This window comes from Eleutherodactylus coqui, chromosome 1 (assembly GCF_035609145.1).
Source record: "Eleutherodactylus coqui strain aEleCoq1 chromosome 1, aEleCoq1.hap1, whole genome shotgun sequence".
NCBI lineage: Eukaryota > Metazoa > Chordata > Amphibia > Anura > Eleutherodactylidae > Eleutherodactylus > Eleutherodactylus coqui.
Genome location: NC_089837.1, coordinates 158773043 through 158798337, shown reverse-complemented (window position 1 = coordinate 158798337; position 25295 = coordinate 158773043). Strand labels below are relative to the sequence as shown.

General features: G+C 45.4%; 1 protein-coding gene across 2 annotated transcripts; it reads left to right on the top strand.

Annotated features, from left to right (window-relative positions):
- The first annotated feature begins 8331 nt into the window (after positions 1 to 8331).
- On the top strand, positions 8332 to 23593 carry LOC136610955 (receptor-transporting protein 3-like). 2 transcript variants are annotated; one of them, XM_066590176.1, is made up of 3 exons: positions 8332 to 8385; positions 18323 to 18508; positions 23050 to 23593. In XM_066590176.1, exons 2-3 carry the CDS (start codon positions 18327 to 18329, stop codon positions 23459 to 23461), a joined length of 594 nt encoding a protein of 197 aa, XP_066446273.1. In that variant the 5' UTR covers positions 8332 to 8385; positions 18323 to 18326; the 3' UTR covers positions 23462 to 23593. The 2 variants fall into 2 exon arrangements, with proteins under 2 accessions (XP_066446273.1, XP_066446264.1); XM_066590167.1 differs by lacking the exon at positions 8332 to 8385 and adding an exon at positions 12941 to 13003.
- The last annotated feature ends 1702 nt before the right edge of the window (positions 23594 to 25295 follow it).

The window sequence follows — 25295 nt, the reverse complement described above, 5'->3', positions numbered from 1 at the left end:
AGGCTCGCAATAGACCCCAGCTGTAAAGATTCCATCGAGGGACATTGCCAGAGGCCTTAGGTAAGTAATTTCACCTTCCCACATGGATCTGATCTGTTTACGAGAGGTGAAACTTTAACTTTTTTTACTTTTACATGATCATCATAATCCATTGGATAACGGCCATCATGTAACCTGGGACTACAGGTCCCTTGTGAGATTTCCAGGCTCTTGGGGATGGGGGGCGTGGAGCAGGGAGCTTTTAAATTCACTGGCAATCCGCAGCTTTCGTGCATGTATCTGCCATCTTGGCGAGAGGCGCGTGCGCAGAAGCTGGGGGAAGGTCTGTGGATAAATCCGGGGGTTCTTAGGTGCGTCATTTCATCTCCCCTCACAGATATGATCTGTGAGGGTAAATGAAACAAACTTTGAAACTTTTTTTTTTTTTTTTTACTTTCACATGATCGCCATTATCCATTGGATAACGGCAATCGTGACCGGGAACTAAATATAGCAGTTCTCGGGGACATCCCTTTGCTCTCAGCTACTCATACTAGCTGGGAGTAGGGTGATTTCAAATTTTCCTTTTGTGCATGCGCCTCACGTAGTACATCTGCTGCGCAACCGCAGAAGCCGGTGTCGGGTACGGGAAGGACCAGAACGCCACTGGACATCGGAGGATCGGGGCGAGTACTCTCAGCTCCATTCATGGATCAGATCTGTGGGGTAGCTGGAACTTTTTTTTTACTTTTATGCGGTCGCCGTTATCCAGTGGAAAACAGCAATCATGTGACTGGGGGTCACATATCGCGGCCCCTTTTGACAGCTCCAGGCTGTCAGCTACCTCCGGAGATCCAATCCATTAGTCTTCATAGAAAATTATAGGTAATTAATTATACATGTAGAAAATAATTGATGTTTATTTGCAGTTTTTTTTTGTGCACTGAAGAAAAAAAAAAGTAGTATCCTAACTCAATAGATGCAAACACATTAACATTATAGAACTATCAAAGAGAGAGTGTCTAAAAAACAACTTATTGGTTCTATTAAAATATAAACTAGACCGACGGACAAACACACAGACAACAAACAAAGCTTGGTCTCCACTTGTCCAGTAATGGACGTTTGGGAAGATAACCGGAATCTACACACAGTCAACACACTTTACAGTATAGCAAGCAGTGCAGTGTCATGCTCCGTCACTTGTGGAAATGTGCACACATGCGGCGCACCTTGCCGAGCAGGTCAGACAAGTTGGGGTAGTTGAACTGCTGAACCACGGGATTGAAGACGTGGGCCAGGCATGGCACATGTGTGAGGCTGCCAAGCTGAATAGCCGCCACCAGGTTACAGCTATTGTCACACACAACCATGCCCAGTTGGAGGCTCAGCAGCGAAAGCCAGAGATTGGTCTGCTCCGTCAGACCCTGTAACAGCTCGGGGGCGGTGTGCCTCTTGTCACCTAAGCTGATTAGTTTTAGCATGGTTTGCTGACGCTTTCCCATCGCTGTGCTGCCGCGCCGCGTGCTACCGACTGTTCACATTTCTTAATTAAGAGGTGGAGGTGACGGAGGAGGAGGGGGGTGTTGGAGGAGGTGGCATAATACACCGCAGAACCATCACCGAGGTAGGACACGCCATCCTTGGTGTGGGTAGCATGTGAGCGGTCCCAGGCTCTGACTCGGTCCCAGCCTCCACCAAGTTCACCCAATGTGCCGTCAGGGAGATATAGTGGCCCTGCCCGCCAGTACTTGTCCACGTGTCCGTCAGACCTTCCCAGTAACTGCGTTGGTGAGGGTATGGCTTATGTTGCGGGAGACATGCTGATGTAGGGCGGGGATGGCGAAAAAAATTGTGGAGGCTGGGGACCGAGTAGCGTGCGACCGCTGCCGCCATCATGCTGCAGAAAGCCTCCTTTTCCACAAGCCTGTACGGCAGCATCTGCAGACTGATTAATTTGGCAATGTGCACGTTTAAAGCTTGTGCATGCGCGTGGGTGGCGGCGTATTTCCGCTCTCGCTCCAACGCTTGTGTTAGCGACAGCTGGACGCTGCGCTGGGAGACATTGCTAGAGGCCGTGGAGGTGAGGATGTGGGTGCAGGCCGGGAGGCAATCGTGCCTGTGTCCTGGGAGGGGGATTGGATCTGTGTGCCCTTGTGGGATGCTTGGCCATCATATGTCTGCGCATGCTGGTGGTGGTGAGGCTGGTAGTGGTGGCTCCCCGGCTGATCTTGGTGTGGCACAGGTTGCACACCACTGTTCGTCAGTCGTCCGCGCTCTCACTAAAAAACATCCACACCTTTGAACATCTAGCCCTCTGCACGAAGGCTTGCCGCGAGGGGGTGCTGTGAGAAACAGTTGGGGGATTATTGGCTCTGGCCCTGTCTCTTCCCCTGGCCACCCCACTGCCTCTTCCAACATGTCCTGCTGCTGCACTTGCCTTCCCCTCTGAAGCCCTGTCTTCAGTAGGCTTAGCAAGCCAGGTGGGGTTAGTCACCTCATCGTCCAGCAGCTCTTCCTCTGAAACCTCTGTCCGCTCCTCCCTCGGACTTACTGCCCTTACAACAACCTCACTGACAGACAACTGTCTCATCATCCTCATCCACAAAAAGCTCTTGACAGTTGCCAGAAGTCCCCAGCCTCATCACCCGGACTCTGGGAACTTGCCAAATGTTGGGCATCACTCACTACAAACTCCTCTGGTGGGTGAGGAACCGTTTTTCTAGATCAGGGCAGAAACCCGAGAACAGTTCCTGGGAGTCTGCCTGCTCAGAATTTATCCTTTTCCTGGAGTGAGCAGCCAGAGGACTCAGAGGTACAGTCCCTAGCCCGGTAGGAGTGGACTGCATGGAAGACTGGGTGTTCGATACATTGCTGGACGCATTATCCGCGATCCACGATAGGACCTGCCTGCACTGCTGTGCTTGTAATAAAGGTCTACCACGCGGACCCGCAAAATGTGAGATAAAGCTGGGAAGCGAAGAGATGCGGCGCTCTCCTAATCCCTCAGCAGCCGGCAGTGATTCACCCCGCCTGTGGCCTGTGCCCACACTCTCACTTGGACGCCCACGTCCTCGATTCTTACCCCTATTCCTCATGTCGGATAAAGGATAGAGGAGGGCCCAAATAAATTAACCCACTGTATAGCGCTGAGAACTGGCGCTAATTCACTGCACACAGAGACTTGTAGATACCGAAGGCTCTCTGCTGTGACAGAAAAAATTAACCTGCTGTCTTTCGCTGATACCTAGGGGTAATTTAAAGCTCACAGAGAGTGGCAGAGAACTATTAACCCAGTGGATAGTGCTGATAACTGCGGCTACTTCACCCAACAGAGTGAATGGTAGATGTCAGATACTCAGCACTGCCCCAGAAAAAATTAGTGGGCTGTTTAGCGATGAGAACTCCAGCTACTTCACCGCACACAGCGAATGGGATTTGTGAGAAAGTCTGCACAGCCCCAGAAAAAAAAATTAGCCCAGTGTATAGCGATGAGAATTATGGCTACTTCACCGCACACAGCGAATGGGATATGTGAGATCGTCTGCACAGCCCCAGAAAAAATTAGCCCACTGTTTAGCGATGACAATTATGTCTACTTCACTGCACACAGCGAATGGGAGATGTGAGATAGTCTGCACAGGCCTAGATGCTTGAAAAAAAAAATTGGTGCACTACTGCTCCCAGCTAGCAAAAAAAGTAATGAAACAATGAGGAATAGCCTTAAGAAAGACTGTTGATGCACACGATGAGGAGTAGCCCTAAGAAGGACTGTTGGGTTCTTGAAGAGAGGATCCCTACTCTAATATTTTCCTTATCTCAGCTGCAGCTCTTTCCTTAAACTCTGCCAGCATGCGTCTGAGCGAGCTGTGGGCGGCACCATTTTAAGTACTCGGCAGTCACCTGATCAATCACAATCAGAGCTACCAGCAGGCAGGGATTTTAAATCCCCGTATGCTGATAGCTCAGAACTAGAAAGCTATGGCTGAGCCCGGCAGCCAAATGGAGGGGAGTATGTATTTTTGGGGTTTTTTTTTACCACTTTTCTTTGTTTTTCAGGGAAGGGTTTATATTTAAAGCCCTTTCCAATATACGTTGTCCTCGTGTGCAGGGGGGGGGGGGGGGGATAGGATGAAAGAGCCAGGAGCAGGAACTGAGCTCCTGCCCCCTCTCTGCCTCCTCTCCGCCCCTCTCCACTATTTGCAATGAAAGGAGGTGGGACAGGGGCGGGGCTAAGTTCTGAGAATTAGCCCCACCCCCGTCCTGCCTCTCCCCATTGCAAATAGTGCAGAGGGGTGGAGAGGACGCAGAGAGGGGGTGGGAGCTCAGTTCCTGCTCCTGGCTCTTCCAGCCTCCCCCCCCCCCCCCCTGCAGATGAGGACGACTTATATCGGCTCGGCGTGAAAACCGAGCCGATATATGTTCATGTGAATGCAGCCTAAGTTTGTAACAACGGTAGCCTGCTCATTAACCCCTTTGTATTTACTGGAGTGTCTGTTATACTAATAATTCTTTACAACGCAAACCTCCAACCCTCTGTTGGACACTATTTACGGTGAAGTCTGAATACCCGAGCAAAGAGAGTCAGGATAGAAGTTGGCTGAGACTCTACCTTGAGCACCCAAGCACCCCGGGGTACTCGTCTCGAGTAATGAGTATCTTGAGTAGGCTAATGCTCGAATGAGCTTCAAGCTCAGACGAGTATGTTCGCTCATCTCTACAGTTATCCGTACACCTTGTTTATCACTGATCATTATAAAGGTGTCCTCGTGTGACGCTTTGGTACACATCGAATTGTCTTGACCTCTTGTGATGTATGCCCTAAGTGAAGGAGCACGAGACTGCCCTTTCAATAATACTGTAAATACAAGTGTGTTGGCGGTGTGCAGATTCTGGTTATCCTCCCCAACGTCCATCATTGGACAAGTGGAGACCCAGATTTGTTTGTTGTGTGTTTGTCTGTCAGCCTAGTTTATATTTTAATAGAACCAATAAAGTTATTTTTTTAGACTCTCTCAGTTTATAGTGATGTATCCAAAAGAGTTTCTTTGCCCATCTGTGAAATTTAACTTGATAGAAATACCATTTTTTTCCTTCTGCCTGTAATACAGAGCTGAAGCAACTTCTGGAATGCTACTTCTGGAGCTATTCACACAAGCATATAAAAGAAGCATACATTTTAAAATCCTAGCATGCACTATTTTCATCTGTTTTATAGATGGAAAACATCCATCGAAGACTATACAGAGTATTTGAAATATGGAGGCATACGTATGTGATCCATATATCAGTACTGTATTATTGTGTCATCTGTATGATGCCAGCAGGAAGAGGAGAGACTCAGACAGTGACCCCTATTGTGTGGTGGGAAGCACCCATAAAAGTCGCCCTTTAATAGAACCTTGCAGCCTAGCCTGCTCAGTATGTGTTCTGTAAGTGAGCATAGCCTCATAATGGGTGCTTATAGATATACAGATAGTATAGTATGTAAGCAAGGATTTTATCAGGAATAGAGAAGAGCAAGCCTGCTCGGATAAGGCAGTTACTCGAGCGAGCCTTGCTCTTCTTGAGTAACTGCATTCTCGTCCGAGCAGGCGCGGGGGAAGCAGGTGTGTGTGTGTGGGAGTGATAAACATCTCTCTCCCTCCCCCAGCTACCCCTGCAGCCCCCCGAGCCTGCTTGGACGAGAACGCAGTCACTCGAGAAGAGCGAGGCTCGCTCGAGTAACTGCCTTATCTGAGCAGGCTCGCTCATCTCTAATCAGGAAGATGCCATGGATAAGAGCACCATGTGACAGGTTGACCAAGACAGGTTGGTGGTTCCAGCACTTCTCTGTGTTTCCTTTGTGTTTTCCCAGTATGGGAAATGGTATTGTGTGGTGACTGAGGAGCATATCTTTGCTAATTGTGGGCTTAGAGGTCCAGTGGGCGGTCCTATCAGTGACTGACAGTTATCTTTGTATGACTGTGCATACAGGAATAGCTGTCAATCACTGATAGGACCGCCCCCTAGACCTCTAAGCCCACAATTAGCAGAGATATAAATGAATAAAATACAAGTACAACCAGTACATACAATTATAAATCATCGCTCCCACCATGACAGTATATTGGTCAATAGGCTATTTCTAGTATTAAGTATATGATTACTGTGCAAAGTGTAATTACATAGTGACATAAATTCCCTTCATAATATTAGAATCCCATTAAAACCATAAATGGATTAAAAATGTGCTCAAATATATTTACAAAAAATCCATAATTACATGCCAAAATTAATCCAATAACAATAATAACACACACAAGTAATAATGATGCCATCATTCATAGCAAAAAAAAAAAAAGTGATTAGATGGAGAAAACTCCATCATTTAATTATGATGCACGTGCAATAAGTGCAACGTGCAAAAAAGAAAAATAATAATAATAGGTGAAATACTGAAATGATTTTTTTGTTTATACACTTGAATTTCCAAGGCAGGATAAAGCTCCGCCCGCCCCTCCCATTGAAAACAGTGGCAAGGGCCGGAGAGGAGGCGGAGGGAGGGTGGGAGCTCATTGCACTGCTCCAGGCTCGTCCCGCCTCTTCCCCCTGCAGAGAGGGACGGCTTCTATCGGCCGGGCATACAAACCCGGCCGATATACGGATGTCTGAATAAGCGCTAAAATTGTTGGTCTGCCAGAGAAGTCTAAAGGCCCGTTTACACACAATGATTATCGCTCAAATTAGTTCAAACGAGCGAAAGGGAGCGATAATTGTTGCGTGTAAATGCACAGACATGGTGCACTATTTGTTCACAAAACTATTTGTTCACTTGCCGTTTATCACGGAGTTTCAGCCTGTATAAAATAATCATAAAGGCCCATTTACATGCAAGAATTGCTGTTTGAACGAATTAACGACTTTTGCTTTCAAATGCTGAGTGTTTACATGTAAAGATAATTGTTTGGAATCCTCTCCATTTCCCTCATTGGCCATGTAAACACTGCGTATGTTGTTTGCTCAGATGGACGCGTGCTTATGTGAAGAATCTCTGGCTTAATGAGTACCCAGCTTGGGGGGTAAAAAAGATGACTGGGAAAGACAATGACATTACTCAAGGATTCAGTCATGACTCGGTGCTTGCACCAGGGGACTTTACCATTAAGAGTGGAGAATCGAAAGAGGGAACAAGGGGAGGGGGTGAAAGAAGAGGGAAAAAAGAGCAGGGAAAAGGAAAGGGAGAAAGTGCCTCAGTTCAATTATAGCAACAGAAACCCTAACGATCTACTAAGTAGGCAAAAGCCCATTCACTAGCTACTGATCAAAAGCCAGAAGGTTTTTAATTAGTGTGAAGAAAAGCCATTGTCTACTGCAACATGTGTAAAAAAAGTAGTCATTGTACTTAGCAGGGCAAACAATCACCCCTCCCCTCAAATCCTTTGAAAGACTAAAAGACTGAACAAATGTCATATAAACCAAACTAAAAGTGAATGAACTAAAGGCCCATTTACACGAACAGATAATCGCTCAAAGATCTCTCAAACAACAGTTTGAGCATTTATTTTGCATAAAAAATAATTAGTATTTAAGTTGCTTCTCAGCTACTTAAATGCCAATTATGTATGATAATGAAGCCTTCACTGAGCGCAGCTAATAGCCGGAGGCATTATCTGGGCTCAGATCCTTTGTTCTCCACGGGGAAACAATGCTATTAGCACTTTTTAGGTGAGCTTGATTTTAATGATCAGCTAAAAGTGCCCGAAATGCGGGTGACCCGCGCCCTTTTACACGGACCGATTATTGCTAAAACGATCGCCAATTAGCGAATTTTTAGTGTAAATGGGCCTTAACAGTTCTTTTTATGCAGGCTGAAACTCTGCGATAAAGGACAAGTGAATGAATAGTAAATGATGGCCGCACGTTTACATGTAATGATTATCGCTCTCTTTAGCTCGTTTGAACACATTTTGAGTGATAATCGTGGCATGTAAATGGGCCTTTAGGGCTTCTACCCACTAACGTCTTTTTTAATGCTGCGATATTGCTGCATTCTTTTAATGGTACTTTCTAACGTTAAAATTGCATCGCACAAAAACCACAAAAGCAAAAACTTGCGATTTTTGTGCGATGTGATTTAAACATTAGAAAGTCCCATTGAAAAAAAAAACACAGCAATATGGCAGCGTTAAAAGAAAATGCTAGTGGTAGAAGCCCTTAGCTTGCTAATATTATGTCCCTTTTAGAAGACTGGTTACATAAAAGGTTTAAAACTGACTGTTTCCAGCACGGGGAATTCTGCAATATCACTCAGTTTCAGTATCAGTTTCCATTCTCTTGTAGAGCTGCAGGATAAAAAGGGAGAGGGAGAGCACAAGAGAAGATCAGAAGTAGAAATCCGTACAAGAGCCAGCTTCAATCTTTTGGGTATGTATAACATAGCTTTACATTATTTTTGTTCTTTTTACTTAAGTACTGAATGTTTCTATTTCTATGTTTCAAAAAGAATATACTATAGGCCATGTATCCTGAAGAAATGGTTTGCTGATAGCTATACGTAGTTAAAGATGGTTTCCAGGATTTAACTATTGATGACCTATCCTCAGGATAGAGATCTTTTTTTTTTAGACATCAAGTTGACAGGGGTAGAAGGAAGTTCAACCTGCTTGTATAGAGTGTGCAGGCTATACCATTCTTCTGGCTATTTCTGGACATCCTTGGCATGTTATTGAAAATATTCCATATGGCAAATTTGTCAGGTTGTGAAGAAATTGTTCTTTTAAGGTAGAGTCTCAGCCAACTTCTATCCTGACTCTCTTTACTCGGGTATTCAGACTTCACCGTAAATAGTGTCCAACAGAGGGTTGGAGGTTTGCGTTGTAAAGAATTATTAGTATAACAGACACTCCAGTAAATACAAAGGGGTTAATGAGCAGGCTGCCGTTGTTACAAACTTAGGCTGCATTCACATGAACATATATCGGCTCGGTTTTCACGCCGAGCCGATATAAGTTGTCCTTATCTGCAGGGGGGGGGGGGGGGAGGCTGGAAGAGCCAGGAGCAGGAACTGAGCTCCTGCCCCCTCTCTGCCTTCTCTCCGCCCCTCTGCACTATTTGAAATGGGGAGAGGCGGGACGGGGCTAATTCTCAGAACTTAGCCCTACCCCTGTCCTACCTCCTTTCATTGCAAATAGTGGAGAGGGGCGGAGAGGAGGCAGAGAGGGGGCGGGAGCTCAGTTCCTGCTCCTGGCTCTTCCATCCTATCCCCCCCCTGCACACGAGGACAACGTATATCGGCTCGGCGTGAAAACCGAGCCGATATACGTTCATATGAATGCAGCCCACAGTTGGCAGTTTAGCTTTATTAAGCGCATTATTTTTATATATATTCCTCTTATATCAAGATGATTCTTTGAAAAGATCCTTCATTCTAGTATTAGGGTGGTCTTCAGAAAAGCATGGACTTTAGGCCTCAAATCAGGCCCGCTACGGATTCTCCATGGAGAATCCGTAGCTGGTCCCTCCTGCCCTGTGGAGACGTTAAAAACGCTTATTGTCGCCCTCATCCACTCCCGGCTCGATTATTGCAACTTGTTGCTGATCGGCCTCCCCTGCACCAGACTCTACCCTCTCCAGTCCATGCTGAATGCGGCAGCCAGGCTCATCTTCCTGTCCAGCCGCTACTCGGACGCCTCTGCCCTGTGCCAGTCACTGCACTGGCTGCCCGTTAAATACAGGATTCAATTCAAACTCGCTACCTTCATCCACAAAGCCCTCCACAGTACAGCGCCACCCTATATCGCCTCCCTCATCTCAATCCATCAACCAGCCCGGGCTCTCCGCTCTGCTAATGAAACCAGACTGAGCGCCCCTTTAATTCGAACTTCTCATTCCCGCCTCCAAGACTTCTCCAGAGCAGCATCGGTCCTCTGGAACGCACTACCAAAGGCTACCCAAGCAATCCAGGACTCGCAGAACTTCAGGCGTGCTCTAAAAACGCACCTCTTCAGGGAGGCATACCTCATTCCCTAAACAAACCCCTCTGTACTCCGCCTGATAACATGCTCCCTGACCTACTGACTGCAATCCCTGCTAGCCATCATAAACCGCTCCTGCAGTCACACCGTTTCTGCCGTCACACAGCTAAATGTCTGACCATTGTCTATGTGTATAACATCGCTCACACTTCGCCATACCGTGCACATCTCCAGCCCCTTTACCCTCTGTATCACCCCATTACTTGTAGTATGTAAGCTCGTTGGAGCAGGACCCTCACCCCTATTGTTTCCATCAACTGATTACTATATGTAACCGTGGTTCTGTAATGTTTGTATTTTGTCTTTCTGTATTTCCCCGTCTATGTAAGCGCTGCGGAATATGTTGGCGCTATACAAATAAAGTTTATTATTATTATTATGAGTGCTGAAAATAAGAATTAACTCACCTCTTGCACGCTCCGGATCTTCCCTTCGTCGCGGCTTCATCTTCTCTCCGTCGCGGCCGGATCTCCTTTCTTCGGCCCGGCGGATGTGCACGGCACGCCGGATGCGTGCCGCGCGCATGCGCCAGCCCGAAGAAAAAAAGGTCCGGCCGCGACGGAGAGAAGATGAAGCCGCGAAGAAGGGAAGATCTGGAGCAGGTGAGTATATTCTGATTTTGGTCTCCGGACGGCTTCCATAGGCTTCAATAGAAGCCCGCGGGAGACCCACACAAAAATGGGGCATGGTCCGGATTTTTTCATGCTCCATTTTTTTTTATTCCCTTTTATTGACCATCTGCGGGTATTTATCTACCCGCGGGTGGTCAATGCATCCCTATGGGATGCGGATCCTCATGCGCGTGATCCGCTGCGGATTTTAATTCTTATTTTGCCCGTGGACATGAGGCCGGCTCTCTGTTATCCCAAAGTATGTTTTCAGACAAGATTGAGGTTACTCTATGTTTTCAGACAAGATTGCCTTACTGTATAGGGCTGTTACAAATCTGTTCACAGAAAGTGTAAGGTGTGCCCATTTACTGTATAACTACCAGTACTGGTTTTACATCTTCGGCTATGCCTAAGCAGTATACGATAAACAGCTGTATTAACTATGCGTTTCACATGTTATTTACGAAGCTACATGCACATGCTTTGATCTCCAATACGTAAGGCGCATCACAAGTACAATCAAAATTAGAATTAGGAAACATTTATCAAATTTTTGAATCACAATATTGTTGGCATATCAATGTTATCATGGCACTTCAGAGAGGAAAATGTGATTCTTCCCAGTAGGAGAAACCAAGTAATCTTGTAGATATGATACCTTTTAATGGTATCACATGTTAATGCGAGCTTTCAGACTTTTACTCTCCATCCTTCATCAAGGCATAATGAAATGGATCCGAAGAGGCATGCATATATATACACACATACTTATGTGTTAACCGGTATCATATCTACAAGATTACTTGGTTTCTCGCACTACGAATGATCGCATTTTGCTCTACTGGCTAACATGGTACCAAACTTTTTATATTTACTTCAGAGAGGTACATGGAGGCAACACTAGTAGTGTGATCATTTCTGACATTTAACCCTTTCCAATCCAATTTGTATCCTGGTTTTCCTAGGGGGCTTACTCTTTTTCGGCCGTTATACAACAGCGCTATCTGCTGACTAAAGCCAGTACTGCATGAGGTGACACGTTGGATAGGCTCCAACAGCAGAGAGGCTGGCAATATACAGTAAGAGAACCTCGACGGATGTCTTCCAACATCAGAGCTGTACAGCCTTAAATCATAATGTCTTTAGACGTCAGACAGTGGATTGGAGAGGGTTAAAGGATCTTTAGATCAACCAGAAGTAGTGATCATAGGAGAAAGATGCTCAACAAGGAATTCTTTTATTCTCTGTGCTCACAGCCAAGAAGGGAGATAAATTAAGGTCCCCCGTCCGCGGACGCGTATTTGCCGGTGGTAAACCGCCGGCGAATCACGCCGGCTGACGCTTTTCATAGCATTGCTATGGAAAGCACCGGCCCAGGTCCACGAGCGGAGAATCATTACAATTCCGATTCTCCGCAGCCAGCCTATCCATCAGATTAGGCTGACTGCGGAGATACATCTGCGGCTCCTGCTCCTGGGCGGCGGCTCCCGCAGCAGAGATCTGCCGCAGGACTTCGCAACACCCGTGGGCGCTCAGCCTAATGCTAGTACTTGATATACCATTATTACAATTATATTTCTTTGTTTGCAAACGAATGTCTTTACTCCTCATATTTGCGTATTTTATTGATTACATCCAAATGTCTTATAGGGGGAGCTAATCAAATGAAGACAATTAGATGTAACAAGCATTGTTCAAAAAAAAACAAAAAAAAAACGGTAAAACGAGCTAAAGTGAACGATAATTCTTCAGTTTATATGGGAGCCAACAATCAAAAGTCAAACGAGACTTGTGACTGTTCATCTTGAATTTCAGCATTACTAAAAAAGTATCATTGGAACATTCACTTCTCGTTACATTTAAGCGCTTCGCGCTCAGTGTTTCACATAGAAATCTGGAACACTGAACGAGAAGTGAATGATCTGATCCTACAGTCTAAACAGTGCAAACTTTACTAACCTGGTCCGCGGCGTCCCGGTGGTGCTCCTGCCTGGTGTTCTGCGGCGCGGCGTCCTCCTCATCTCACAGATGCCTTTTGCTGGCACGGGGCTTTGAATATCTCGCCTCCAGCAAAGCGAGCGCTGTGATGACAGCCGGCGCTCGATAAGCCAATCACAGCCATTCAGTGATGTCATTCACTGAATGGCTGTGATTGGCTCTTCGGGCGCTGGCTGTGATTGGCTGCCTGTGCTCGATTAGCCAATCACAGCGCTCGCTTTGCTGGAGGCGGTGTATTTAAAGCCCCGTCGCTAGCAGAAGGCAGCTGTGAGACACGGAGGAGGACATTGCCGGGATGCCGCCGCTAACAACAACAATGGCGAAACCAGCGACACCGACACCACCGCCGGGACGCCGCCGCCGCGGACCACCTCGGGACGCCGCGAAGCCGCAGACCATGTGAGTTTTTGTTTTTGCTTCATATGGCAGGAGGTAGAGTGTGGCTGTGAGGGCTGAGTCAGCTGTCTCCCTTAGAAATACACGTATAGAGGGGGTAACTGAGGTCTTATTAACACATAGAGACTTTTCAAGTATGGAAGCAAATTGGCAAAAATAAAGTTTAGCCTTGTTCAGTGAAGTCGTTGAATGCTCATGGGCGCTGATCTAACAGTTCAGCTTGTGTCCCTCCTTTCCAAATGCCACCTCTCCATCACTGACTGCAATAGAGTAATCTCCTCTTCCCTGCACCATCAGGCTGAGGAATGGGTTCACACTGACGTGTACCTGCACTTTCAGATTAGGTCTGTAGAATACGCTGTTGTTCGTGTACATTAGGAATACCTCCATTTATGGGCATTATATGACTTGTACTTTGCTTTTAGCATCAGTTTCCCCTCAGCAGGATGGATCTGTAATTTTTAGTTAGCTCCAGCAGTATGTCTGTATGAGTCACTGCCTCCCCATAGACTTCTTTGGGGAACATTACTCATCTCTCCCCTTATTTCCTGTTCTGCATTTTATGTCTGTTACTGATTTCTCATGACATGGTTCCCCTGTTTTCTTGACAGGGTATAATGATATGGCCTTAATGCTGGCTCGTTCTAACTTGAACTATAATCATTCTGTGTAAACACAGCTAAGGATCGAATTGCAACCAGTCAGACCGCGGATGGGGGTTGGGCAGCAATGGTGGTAGTCACAGTGGCTGAGCTGCACAGGGGCGGCAGTATGCAGCTTGTACAATAATAAATTAGCTTTTGGTGCTACCTGCAGAGTCAGGCAGGGTTAGATGGTAATTTGTCAGTTTGTGATGCCAGTCTGTATACAGGTCAAGACCTGAGCTGGACAAAATAATAATGTAAAAATAAATAAAAGGTTTCTTTTCCATGAAGTATGGTGCGGTTCCTTTAGTGCAGATGTTCGGTGGTGGGAAGGGACTCCAGGAGGCAGAATAAGTTGGAAACCTGGAAACAATTTTTTTTTTTCATTCAGAGAAAAGGATTTTTCAGCTTAATCGTATAATTAACAGTACGTTATTTTGAGGTAGGCTTACTTAGGTAATTCATTTACAACAATTTGAATAAATGCAGGCATGAAGTGCAGACATTCTATTTGTACACTGATGGGCTCTTTAACAGTAAATAAGCACCGGAATCCTTTCTGTCCTCTGCCTTCCTTCTCTTTTCTTCTATTGCCTTGTGATCGTAGATCATTTCTGATTCTTCTGATTTTGTTTCTTTCCTCTAGGTTGTTGAAACTCCTACTTTACTTTAGTTGTCTTGTTTTGTCTCTGTAAATATTATACAACTTTAGGTACTCACACTTCTTACTCCTCCCCACTGCATTGGATTCCTACATTTTCTCTTCTCTTAGGCCTCCTTCCCACAAACGGATTTACGCCGCGTAAATTCGCGGCAAAAATCCGCTGCGTGGCCCCCTGCTATTAGGTTCTATTGAACCTAATAGCACAATGCTCACGATGCGTAATTCCACTGTGGAATTACGCACCGCGATTTCTCCCGTCCTCACCCGCAGCATGCTCTATTTGCTGCGGGTGAGGACGGGCTGTACGCGCTGACGGCTTCCATTGCAGTCAATGGAAGCCGTCCGTTCACGCTATCTCCCGCTGTAACCAGCGGGAGATAGCGTGAAAAAACGCTTCCCCACCTACCGCCGCGGCGTCACTGGACGCGGCCGCGGCGTCACTGGACGCGGCCGCGGCGTCACTGGACGCGGCCGCGGCGTCACTGGCCGCGGCGTCACTGGCCGCGGCGTCACTGGCCGCGGCGTCACTGGCCGCGGCGTCACTGGCCGCGGCGTCACTGGCCGCGGCGTCACTGGCCGCGGCGTCACTGGCCGCGGCGTCACTGGCCGCGGCGTCACTGGCCGCGGCGTCACTGGCCGCGGCGTCACTGGCCGCGGCGTCACTGGCCGCGGCGTCACTGGCCGCGGCGTCACTGGCCGCGGCGTCACTGGCCGCGGCGTCACTGGCCGCGGCGTCACTGGCCGCGGCGTCACTGGCCGCGGCGTCACGCTCGTGGGAAGGAGGCCTTAAGCTCTCAGCACTTCTTTCTCCTGAGAATGCCTCTCTACAACTCCTCCCCTCTTTTATACTAACTCCTACTAACCAACTCGTGTGGAGGACCTGTCCACCAATGGCAGGCTGCCTATCTCCTGGCTACCTGATTTACGTTTTTTAGCTTGGATTGTGATTTATAGAAGCATAGTGTGGTTGAGCAACAAGTATACCTTTTATTATGGAGCGTACAGTTCTGTACACTACAGAATGATCGATCATTCATTCTCTTAGCATTCATTGTTCATTTCAGGCAGGTATGAAAATCATTGTTGGCTCATTTGCTAATTGTTCAGTTTAAATACTGATCATTGAGTTGTTCTCATTCACCACTACAGTGAATGACTGAACAACTTGCGAGTGAATGATTCCTCTTCCTGTATAACCAAGCTGCATGAGAGAACAAGTGAACTTTGTCATTGTTCACTTGTGCAAACGATAAATCATTCTGTGTTAAGGCACCCTTAGGCCACTCTCGCACACAAGGTGGGCAAAACGCTGTGATTTTACTGACGTATTTGGACGCAGGTTACTGCATCTGAAAGCGGTTTTTAACGCACCCCATCATGCGGCCATTGTGATGGGTGATGAGGTGCATTAATCGCGGTAAAATAGAGCCGGCAGCACTTGAAAATCACCGAGTTCCAGCGCATGCCTGCGAGGCCTCATTGAAATCAATGGGAGCGTTACACCATGGTAATTGTTGTAAAAAAACACATGTGAGAGTGGCCTTAGCTATGCGGTGCTCCCCCTCAGATTCTCTGAAGGCTTCCCACTGCCAGCACTCCCCGGCCTCTGGTTTCCAGTGGCCTGGTCAGGTGCGGCACGGCTGGTCAGGTGATGCTGGTCAAGTGAGGCCACTGGGAGCAAGAAGCTGGGCGGGGCTGACAGTGGGAAGCACCGCCTAGTATGAAATCGGCTGCAGATATGCGGCTGATTTCCTGTCAAAATCCTCACCAATGGTGCAGATTTTGACTGTTTTTTTTTTGGCTGCAGGAATGCTGCGGAATTTGATCCCTGTTATTTTTTTATATAATGACGGAGGTAAAAACATATGTTGTGATAAGCCACACCCCTTGTCCCACTTTGACCCTGGGAAAATCTGGTCACCTTAATATAGGTAGCCACAATTGATAAAACAATAACCACTGCGGGGGCCTTGTGGTAGGAAAAAATCTTTAAACTGCACAATTATTGCAAAAATATTACAACCAATTAAAGTGCACTCTTAGCACAGGCTTCCAAATAACATTTGTAACAGAAACCTAATCCAAGTTGTGACTGTCATGTAGAGTCACTTGTCCATGTAAAATAGATTTCACAATTTTTCATAGGCTCAATATAAAAATATTTCCATATAAACCATAAATTCAGAGCCACTTAGAGAAGTACAAGCAAGTCTTGGGAATACCATTTCATAAATGCCAAATATACACAAATCGTAATTCCCTACGGTCTCTGGAACTACTGACATCAGTTGCAGCGTCTTTCCCAAGCTATGTAGCTACACACATAGGACTATCGAGGCTTAGTAGATCACACATGCATGCTCAAGTTACTCTTGGTCTGCTGAGAATCGTTCTGTCCTACTGTTGGAATAAGTCTGTGCCTTAACCCTTTCCAATCCAATTTGTATCCTGGCTTTCCTAGGGGACTTACTCTTTTTCTGCCGTTATACAACAGCGCTACATGCTGGCTAAAGCCAGTACTGCATGAGGTGACACGTTGGATAGGCTCCGACAGCAGAGAGGCTGGCAATATACAGTAAGAGAACCCCGACGGACATCTTCCAACATCGGAGCTGTACAGCCTTAAATCATAATGTTTTTAGAGGTCAGACAGTGGATTGGAAAGGGTTAATGCTGTTGGATTTTTATTTTATCAATTGTGGCTATTTATTGTAGTAGCTTTCATTTTATTGAATATAGTATTTTTAATCTAAGCATATGTTTGCTGTTTTGTGTAAATTGAGACACTTGGAGAGCCATGTCCTGTTGTTGCACTGTAAGTCCTCTTTCACATGAGGGATCTACATATGCCCAAATAGTGTGCGCAAAACCCCCCCCCCCGCGGATAACCGCATAAAAACACGTGACTGGATGATTTTGCTTGATTGAACCCTGAGCATTAAAATCACCCAATTACATGATCTGGAGCTGCGTGTTGCAGAAAAACAGTGCTGTTCAGGAGTTCAGGGACGAGAGAGATCGCAGCAGCAGCCCTGTAGTCCCTCGTTCAGCTGAACAGTGAGTTTTAAATGTTCTGCTATAAGCTTCTGTTAGTCCCCGCCGGGGTTCCCTTCATCACCAAGGACCCCAAGAGATTCCCCCATAGCAGGGCTAGATGGGATTCCCTGAAGGAATCCTCCATAGCAGGGATAGAGAGGACAGGGCGCACCTCTCTCTCTCCTTACTATGGGGAAATCCCACTAGCCCCGTCCCTCTCTCCCTGCTATGGGGAGTCCCTCAGGGACTGACTGTCATTATGACTTTTAGCCCTTAAACTTCCCTTTAACGTCTGTACCATTAATGGGTAGTTTAAGAGCTAAACGTCATAATGACAGTCAATGTAATTACCTCCTGCAGGGTAACCCTTCTCACCCCTGCTACAGGGAATCCCTCCTTCATTTGCTGTCCGGCTCGCATAGTCTCCCCTAGGAATTTATGGAAACGTCCGCACCCGGTGCACCAAAGATAGGTCAGGTTTTAGCTTTTCACGCAGCAGGGAATTTGAGTTGCTGAATTTCAGCTGCTGAGGCCCGTTTTTTTTTTTTTTTAAATCTGAGGCTGAACAATGGTTTTTAAGTTCACCTTAAAATCATCGTTCAGATGAAAAATGCACAATGGTAGCAAATACACGCAACAATTATCGCTCATTTGCGGTCGTTTGAACAAATTTTGAGAGATAATCGTTGCATGTAAATGGGCCTTAAGAGACAGAAATAAAATTCACCTTTAGAATTGGAGCATTTTAAAAGGTGAAAATTTTGCTCTTGGCATGAAAGTTCAAAACACTCTTGGTAATAAAAATATGAGTAGTCCCTGGGATTATGTACATCTATTTATGTCATTTAAATTGTGTCTGAATTGTGCAGATCTTCATCCAGTGATGGTGCTTTTGATATACGACTGCAGCATAAAGCAAAGAAAAAGGTCTTTTGACTAAGTTTTGTTCAGTTCTTTAGTTCTTATCACTTATTTCAGAAAAATGGCTGGAAAATCATCTGGAAATATCTGGATTGATACATTTCAAAGCTTGCAAAAGAAAGATTTAGAAGAAAGATACAGAAAAAAGTGGATTTTACAGTTCAACTACAGATTGACTGACCATTTGACTGAAGAGCAGAAAAAGAAAGGATGGAAGATTTCACCAATGCAAAAGCTTGCCAGGTAAAAAAATACTACTACCTAAATGTATCAAAATCTGAAAGGGCAATCATACCCTCTACAGCACGGATGTTAAACTCATTTTCATGAGGGCCACATCAGCCTTCAAAGGGCCAATTGTAAGACTGTATAGTAATAGTGAACCCCATAATAGTGACCCCCATTGTGGCCCCAGTAGTAATGATTCCATAGTGGCCCCAGTAGTAATAGTGATCCTCATATAATAGTAGTGAACCCCCCATAGTAGCTCCAGTAGTAAGTGTACCCAATATTGGTGGCTCCAGTAGTAAGTGTCTCATATGTTGGCCCTCCATAGTAGTCCTAGTAGCAGTAGCGATCATCCCTATTGGCTTCTGCCCAGCCAGCATACTTACAGGCATTCCACTCACACAGCCTGAAGCTCCGGTCTGCGGGCAGTCGTTTCTGAGCCTGACCGCTGACCTCTTCTCTTGGTGCCTGTGCTACATACAGGACAGTGCACGCAGACACCAAGGGAGAAAGGTCAGCAGTCACAGACTCCACACTGAAGCTGCTGGACCAGAGCTGCAGGCTGACTGAGTGAAGTGCCTGTTATGTTGCTGTATGGCCAGCTGGCCACATACAATGAGGTGCCAGGCCAGATTTGGCCCACAGGCCTTGTGTTTGACATGTGTGTCCTATTGGAATTTACAGAAGGCGGGGGGGGGGGGGGGGAGGCACTGTATGCTAATACTATCATACAAGACATTCTCTTGTAGAAATTGTCTTTGGCCTTTCACCATGTGGGATAAATAGTCTCATATTTTAGTAGTTTAGACTTTTATAAACATGGTGATCTTGTTTAGATTTTTTTTTATTGGGAAAAATAGTTTATTTTAAAGTTTAATATTTTTAAAGACTTTACCAAACCTTTTTAGTCCCCACAGGGAACTGGAACTTGTAATCACTTGGTGGATTGTACTATATACTGCAGTATTTCTGTATACTGCACTAATTCTGCTTCAGGCAGGGCTTAATGCAGATCCATGTATCAGAGACCTGGGGGCATTCACTAAGCCTCAGACTGCCCTCTTAACCCCTCAGAACCTTGGGATTGTGTAGCGGGGGGAGCCAATGGGGTGTTGGTCATCTAAATGGCTAATAACTGATCGGTCAATTCCTATTGAGGCTGCTGCCAGCGGCTTTCAGATGTTGAAACCACCTGATACCCACTGTATGGAGAAGGTTTAGCTGCCAAGCCTGCTCCATACATTCTTAGTGACCGTATTGACATATATTTACATTATTTGATCTGGAAGAGGATATGTCTTATAGGTAAATTGTGGTTCAGAGGACAACTCCTGCTCAGATTGCTGAGGAATACACCTAGAGGAGATGAAACTTTTTAACGGAGGCCTCCGTATTTACACCCCAACGTGATCCTCATCCGTGAACTTTCCCGGATTCTGCGCATGCGACCGCCGGCAAAACGCCGGACACATGCTCAGGAGTCGGGGAGCCCAGGAAACTTAAAATCTCCTTGCTCCTAGCCACCAACAGTCGCCGAGAGCCTGGAGCAGTGATGGGTGGCCTCGTTGAGCGGTCCCCGGTCACGTGATAAAAAGATAGCGATCTACCTTTGGCCTATCTTGCATGACCAGATAGGAATTACGAATTCCGCATGCGTCTGATCCGCGGTATTGCACAGATCAATCTCATTGGATTACACAATTCCGCTCACATTAGTGGGTCGGAATTGTGTAATCCACTCGCAGAAAAAAGAACGCAGCGGGTTCTATTTTACTGCAGCATAGAGCCCATTGTGCTCCATGGCCGCGGATATACCCGCAGCCCATACGCAACTACGTTGTATATGGGCTGCGGGTACCCGCGTCATCGCTAAGCGACGGTGCGGGAAATACAAACAACAACAAAAAAATATACTGCGCATGACCGCCTGTGTGAGTAGTCAGTTATGCGCAGTACATTATGCGGCCGTGCGTAGGGTCACAGCCGGCTCACAGCTGGGATCTGCTGCGGGCCTCCGCAAGCGGTTTTCCACCTACGGCTGTGTGAACCCGGCGTTATTCAGACCGCTACCTGTAATACGCAATTTACAAGAAGCCCCGGGAACGCTCGCCTTCCTGCAGTTCCAGGAGCAGCTTGTTGAGCCTCTTCTGTGCGAGACCGCCGCACCTCAGCAGGCTTACGGAGACTCGCAGAGCGCCACTTTTTACACCCCATACCTGCTACTGAGGTCACGAAATACCCCCAAAAAGCATGAGAAGAGGGGGGGGGGGGGGGGGGATACCCGGTTTTATTGCCCCATGGGCCCATCCCAACGAACCTCCGTAGTTACCCCTGTCTTCGGAAATACTGCACAGTTCACATTATTACTTTTATCTAAGATTTGGGGAACGCCAAAAAGGGCCTGGAGGGGGGGGATATTTTTAGGGAGTCAATTTTTATTCCGTACAAGTGGGCAATGGGTCCTGGAATTTATTCAGTTGTGCCCAGAAATCCAACGGGTGTTACCTCCATTATAGGCCTAACCATGTGTCCTATAAGTAGATTAGGGCCACAACGGGAATGTTTTTGAACACGGGACAAACTGGGGTATCCATTTTGGGGTGACCGTCTTCATTCCTATGTACACTGTACAAAAAAACCTGTTTTTAAATTGACACAATTGCCAAAAAAATGAAAATTGTAATTTTTTTTTTCCTTCTGCTTTGCTTAGATTCATTCAAATACTGTGGGGTCAAAATACGCAGTACACCCCTAGATGAATTTGTTATGGGGTCTAGTTTTTAAAATGGGGTCATTTGAGGGGGTTCTTTATCGTTTTAGACATTCAATGGCTCTATAAGTGGGCAATGGGGCCTGAAATTTATTCCGTTATACCCTGAAATCCAATGGGTGCTCCTTCCATTATAGGCCTAGCCATGTGTCCTTTAAGTAAATTGGGGCCACAAGGGGTATGGTTCTGAACCTGAGACAAACGGGGGTATCCATTTTGGGGTGCAAGTCTTCCTTCATATGTGTACTGTACAAAAAAAAAGCTTTTAAATTGATACAACTGCCAAAAAAATTGTAGGGTAAAAATACACAGTACACCCCTAGATAAATTCGTTAAGGGGTCTAGTTTTCAAAATGGGATCATTTGTTGGGGTTCTCTGTCGGTTTGGCCGCTCAAGGGCTCTACAAGTGGGCAATGGGGCCTAAATCACCTTCATGCTAAATTTCAGTTCTGAAAGCCACCGATTACTCCTTTCATTTTGGGCCCTGTTGTGCATCCAGACAAAAGATTACGGCCACAATGGGTATGTCTCTGAACACGGGAGAAACAGGGGTATCCATTTTGGGGTGCAAGTCTTTATTTATCTGTGTGCTGTACAAAAAAAGCTGTTTTTAAAATGACAGAATTGACAAAACGAAAATCACAATTTTTTTCCTTTTGCTTTGCTTGAATTCATTCAAAAACTGTGGGGTCAAAATAGGTAGTACACCCCCTAGATAAATTCATTAAGGGGTCTAGTTTTCAAAATGGGGTCATTTGTGAGGGTTCTCTATGGTTTTGGCCGCTCAAGAGCTCTATAAAAGTGCTATGGGGCCTAAAACGCCTTCAAGCAAAATTTCTGTTCTGAAAGACACCAACTACTCCTTTCATTTTAGGCCCCGTTGTGCATCCAGACATAAGATTAGGGCCACAATGGGTATGTTTCTGAACACGGGAGAAATGGGGGTATCCATTTTGGGGTATAAATCCTCATTTTCATGGGCACTATAGGAAAAAATATGTCTTTAAAATGACATATTTGCAAAAATATGAAATTTTAATTTTTCTCCTCTAAAGTTAATTTTTTCCTGAAAAAAAACAGTCAAACTCATGACACCCCTCAGTGGATACATTAAGGGGTGTAGTTTTTAAAATGGGGTAATTTGGGGGGGTATCTATTATTCTGACACTCATGAGCCTTTGCAAACTTTGCTTGGTGCAGGAAAACAAAGTGTTCCTCAAAATGCTGAAAAGTAATGTTAAATTTGTACGTCTCCTAAATGGTTAAAAAAACGAAAGTTTTTCAAATGTGCATTCAGATAAAGTAAACAGATGGAAATACATATCTTATCAAAAATTTGTACAGTATGTTTGGACATATTTGAGATATTACAGTTGAAAATGTAAGAAAATGACAATTTTTCAAAATTTTCCCAATTTTGGCGCTTTTAATAAATATACACAAATTATATCGGTCTCTTTTTACCACCTAAATGAAGTACAACATGTGGCGAAAAAACAATGTCAGAATCACTTGGATATGTAAAGCCTTTACAAAGTTATGCTACGTTGAACGACGCATGTCAGATTTCCAAAATTTGGCTTCGTCACTAAGGCGCAAACAGGCTTCGTCACTAAGGGGTTAAAATACAAGAAAGTGGCTCCAAAGTCAGCTCTAAGTAGGGTTGTCTTCTGCTGGGTTCATTATAGTATCAGAGACTGGGTTCTGGTGGTTCTCCTGACCAACTATGAACATCTCTATGTACAGTAAAGATTTACTACAATGACTACTGTTATTCTTTTGCAGTTTCACCTGCTCGAAGTGCTCCCATTTTTGGAACTCTGGCGTAGTTAATCTTATCTTTCACTATTGTCTGGGGAAAACCAAGACAGGCACTGTCCTCCTGCGTCCCTTTCGGCAGATATGTCGGCAATGTGCTAACGACTTCTTCATCAATCCCACATTTCAGTCGGAAAGTGTCAAAGAAATTTTGGAAAATGTTATTTTAAAAATAAGAAAAAATTGTTATCGTGAGAAGTTTGAAAGGAATACTCCACATACAAAGCTATTTATAAAAACCAAACCTCATGAGAGTGAGCTGTGTGAAGCTTGTCGGATACGTTTGTGTCAGAATGGCCATGGTGTTATATCAAGTGATGCAACCTGCAAATCGTTGGCACGAGATTTGATGAAACTAAACCTCCGAGCGCAAAGTTGATGGACTAGCAAATCACTAAATAATAATCACCTTCAGGCACGGTTGTGAGGTATTTGTACTGTAAACTTAGCAACGCTGTATTCATATACTGTACAACATATAACGAAAAAATCACTGTACAAATAAAGCAGTTCAACAGCATCCGAAAACTCTTTTTGGTAATCCTAAATGACTGTCTGCAAGAAAAACAAATTTAGATTTTTCAGGTGATTACAAGCTTCCCTATCAATTACTTTCTTTAAATAACAATGCTTTTTAAAGGGGTTGTCCCGTGAAAGCAAGTGGGGTTATGCACTTCTGTATGGCCATATTAATGCACTTTGTAATGTACATCGTGCATTAAATATGTGCCATACAGAAGTTATTCACTTACCTTCCCTGCGCTGGCGTCTCCATGGCTCCGTCTAATTTCAGCTTCTAATCTCCTGATTAGACGCGCTTGCGCAGAAGGGTCTTCTGCCATCTCTTTGGTCCGGCACGAGCCGGCATTCTGGCTCCGCCCCCTTGTAAACGTCATCGCGTAGCTCCGCCGCCGTCACGTGCCGATTCCAGCCAATCAGGAGGCTGGAATCGGCACAATGAATTCACGAGTCCCCCATGATTTTACTTAAAGTGACATTTAACAATTGAAACTGTGGTATAGGAATTTTTTTTTTTTTTTTTTTTTACCTTTGTGCATTATTGATCAAGTTAAATATAATTGTTTAGCTTAAAGAAAAGTTTATTACATTTTATTCCATCGGCATACTGAAATGTTCAAGTCTCATTTCTCCAATTCACGTTGCATTTAGAATATCGATGACAGTATTGTCAACCTTGTTTTCACGAGCTTGAACAAGGTGAACAGCTGCCATAGATATGTTGCAAGCTGAAGATGTTCAGGCTGTTTCTAATCTGGAGTTCCAGATCTTAGTTGGTGGCAGTTGCATCAGATCATCAAATAACAGCAGATTCTGACCACTAAAAAACTTGTGCATGATTACCCAGCTGAAGAACGAAGACCACATCTGATAAGAGACCATAGATATTTCATTGATTACAATGAACTCTATGTTCCTCCATTGTTGCCACATGTCTCGTAAGTACTTTCCGGTCAGTGTATTTGGTGCAGACAATTAAAGCTGCAGAAAATCCCCAACAAATCAGCAATGATTGAACGCCACTATTAAGGCCACTGTCACACATGCAGGATCCGCTATGGTATTTTCTGTGATGAATCTGCAACATTTTTGAAAAACACTTTATATTTTGAATCTGCAGCATGTCTATTTATGCTGTGAATTCACTGTGGAATTCAAGCCTTGAAATAGAAGGGTTAAATTCTGCAGCAGTTTCACAAGTGAAAATGTGGCCAATTGCACACATTTAAGTATGGATTTGACCACTGCAGAATAACACCAGCTTTGAATATAGGTTGTTATAATTAAAAGGATAATAAATATGTGCATGATTAGTTTTGTAGTATTTGTTTCACCCCTTAGTGACCAGCCCATAGTGTTTTTACATCCAAGTGGGCTTTATTCCCTGAGATCATAAAAACATGTGTCCTGCAGGGATTAAAGCCACGCGGGCTATGGAGGTGACAGCACCATGCTGTCGGTGCCTTCAGGTAGCCTACAGCATGCAACGGTCATCCTGGGCTGCGGGCAGTCCCCCCTCCAGCAATGTGATCGGCACTATCCATGGATAGCGCCAATCGCATTAAAGTGCAAAAAAGTTAAAGATTCAGCTGTCCTCATGGAACTGATGCATGGGGGGCGGCTGAGATTACTCATCCCCCCCCCCCCCCCCCCCATCCTCCGCATTGTCCCCTGCTGATCTAGTCTTCCCAGAC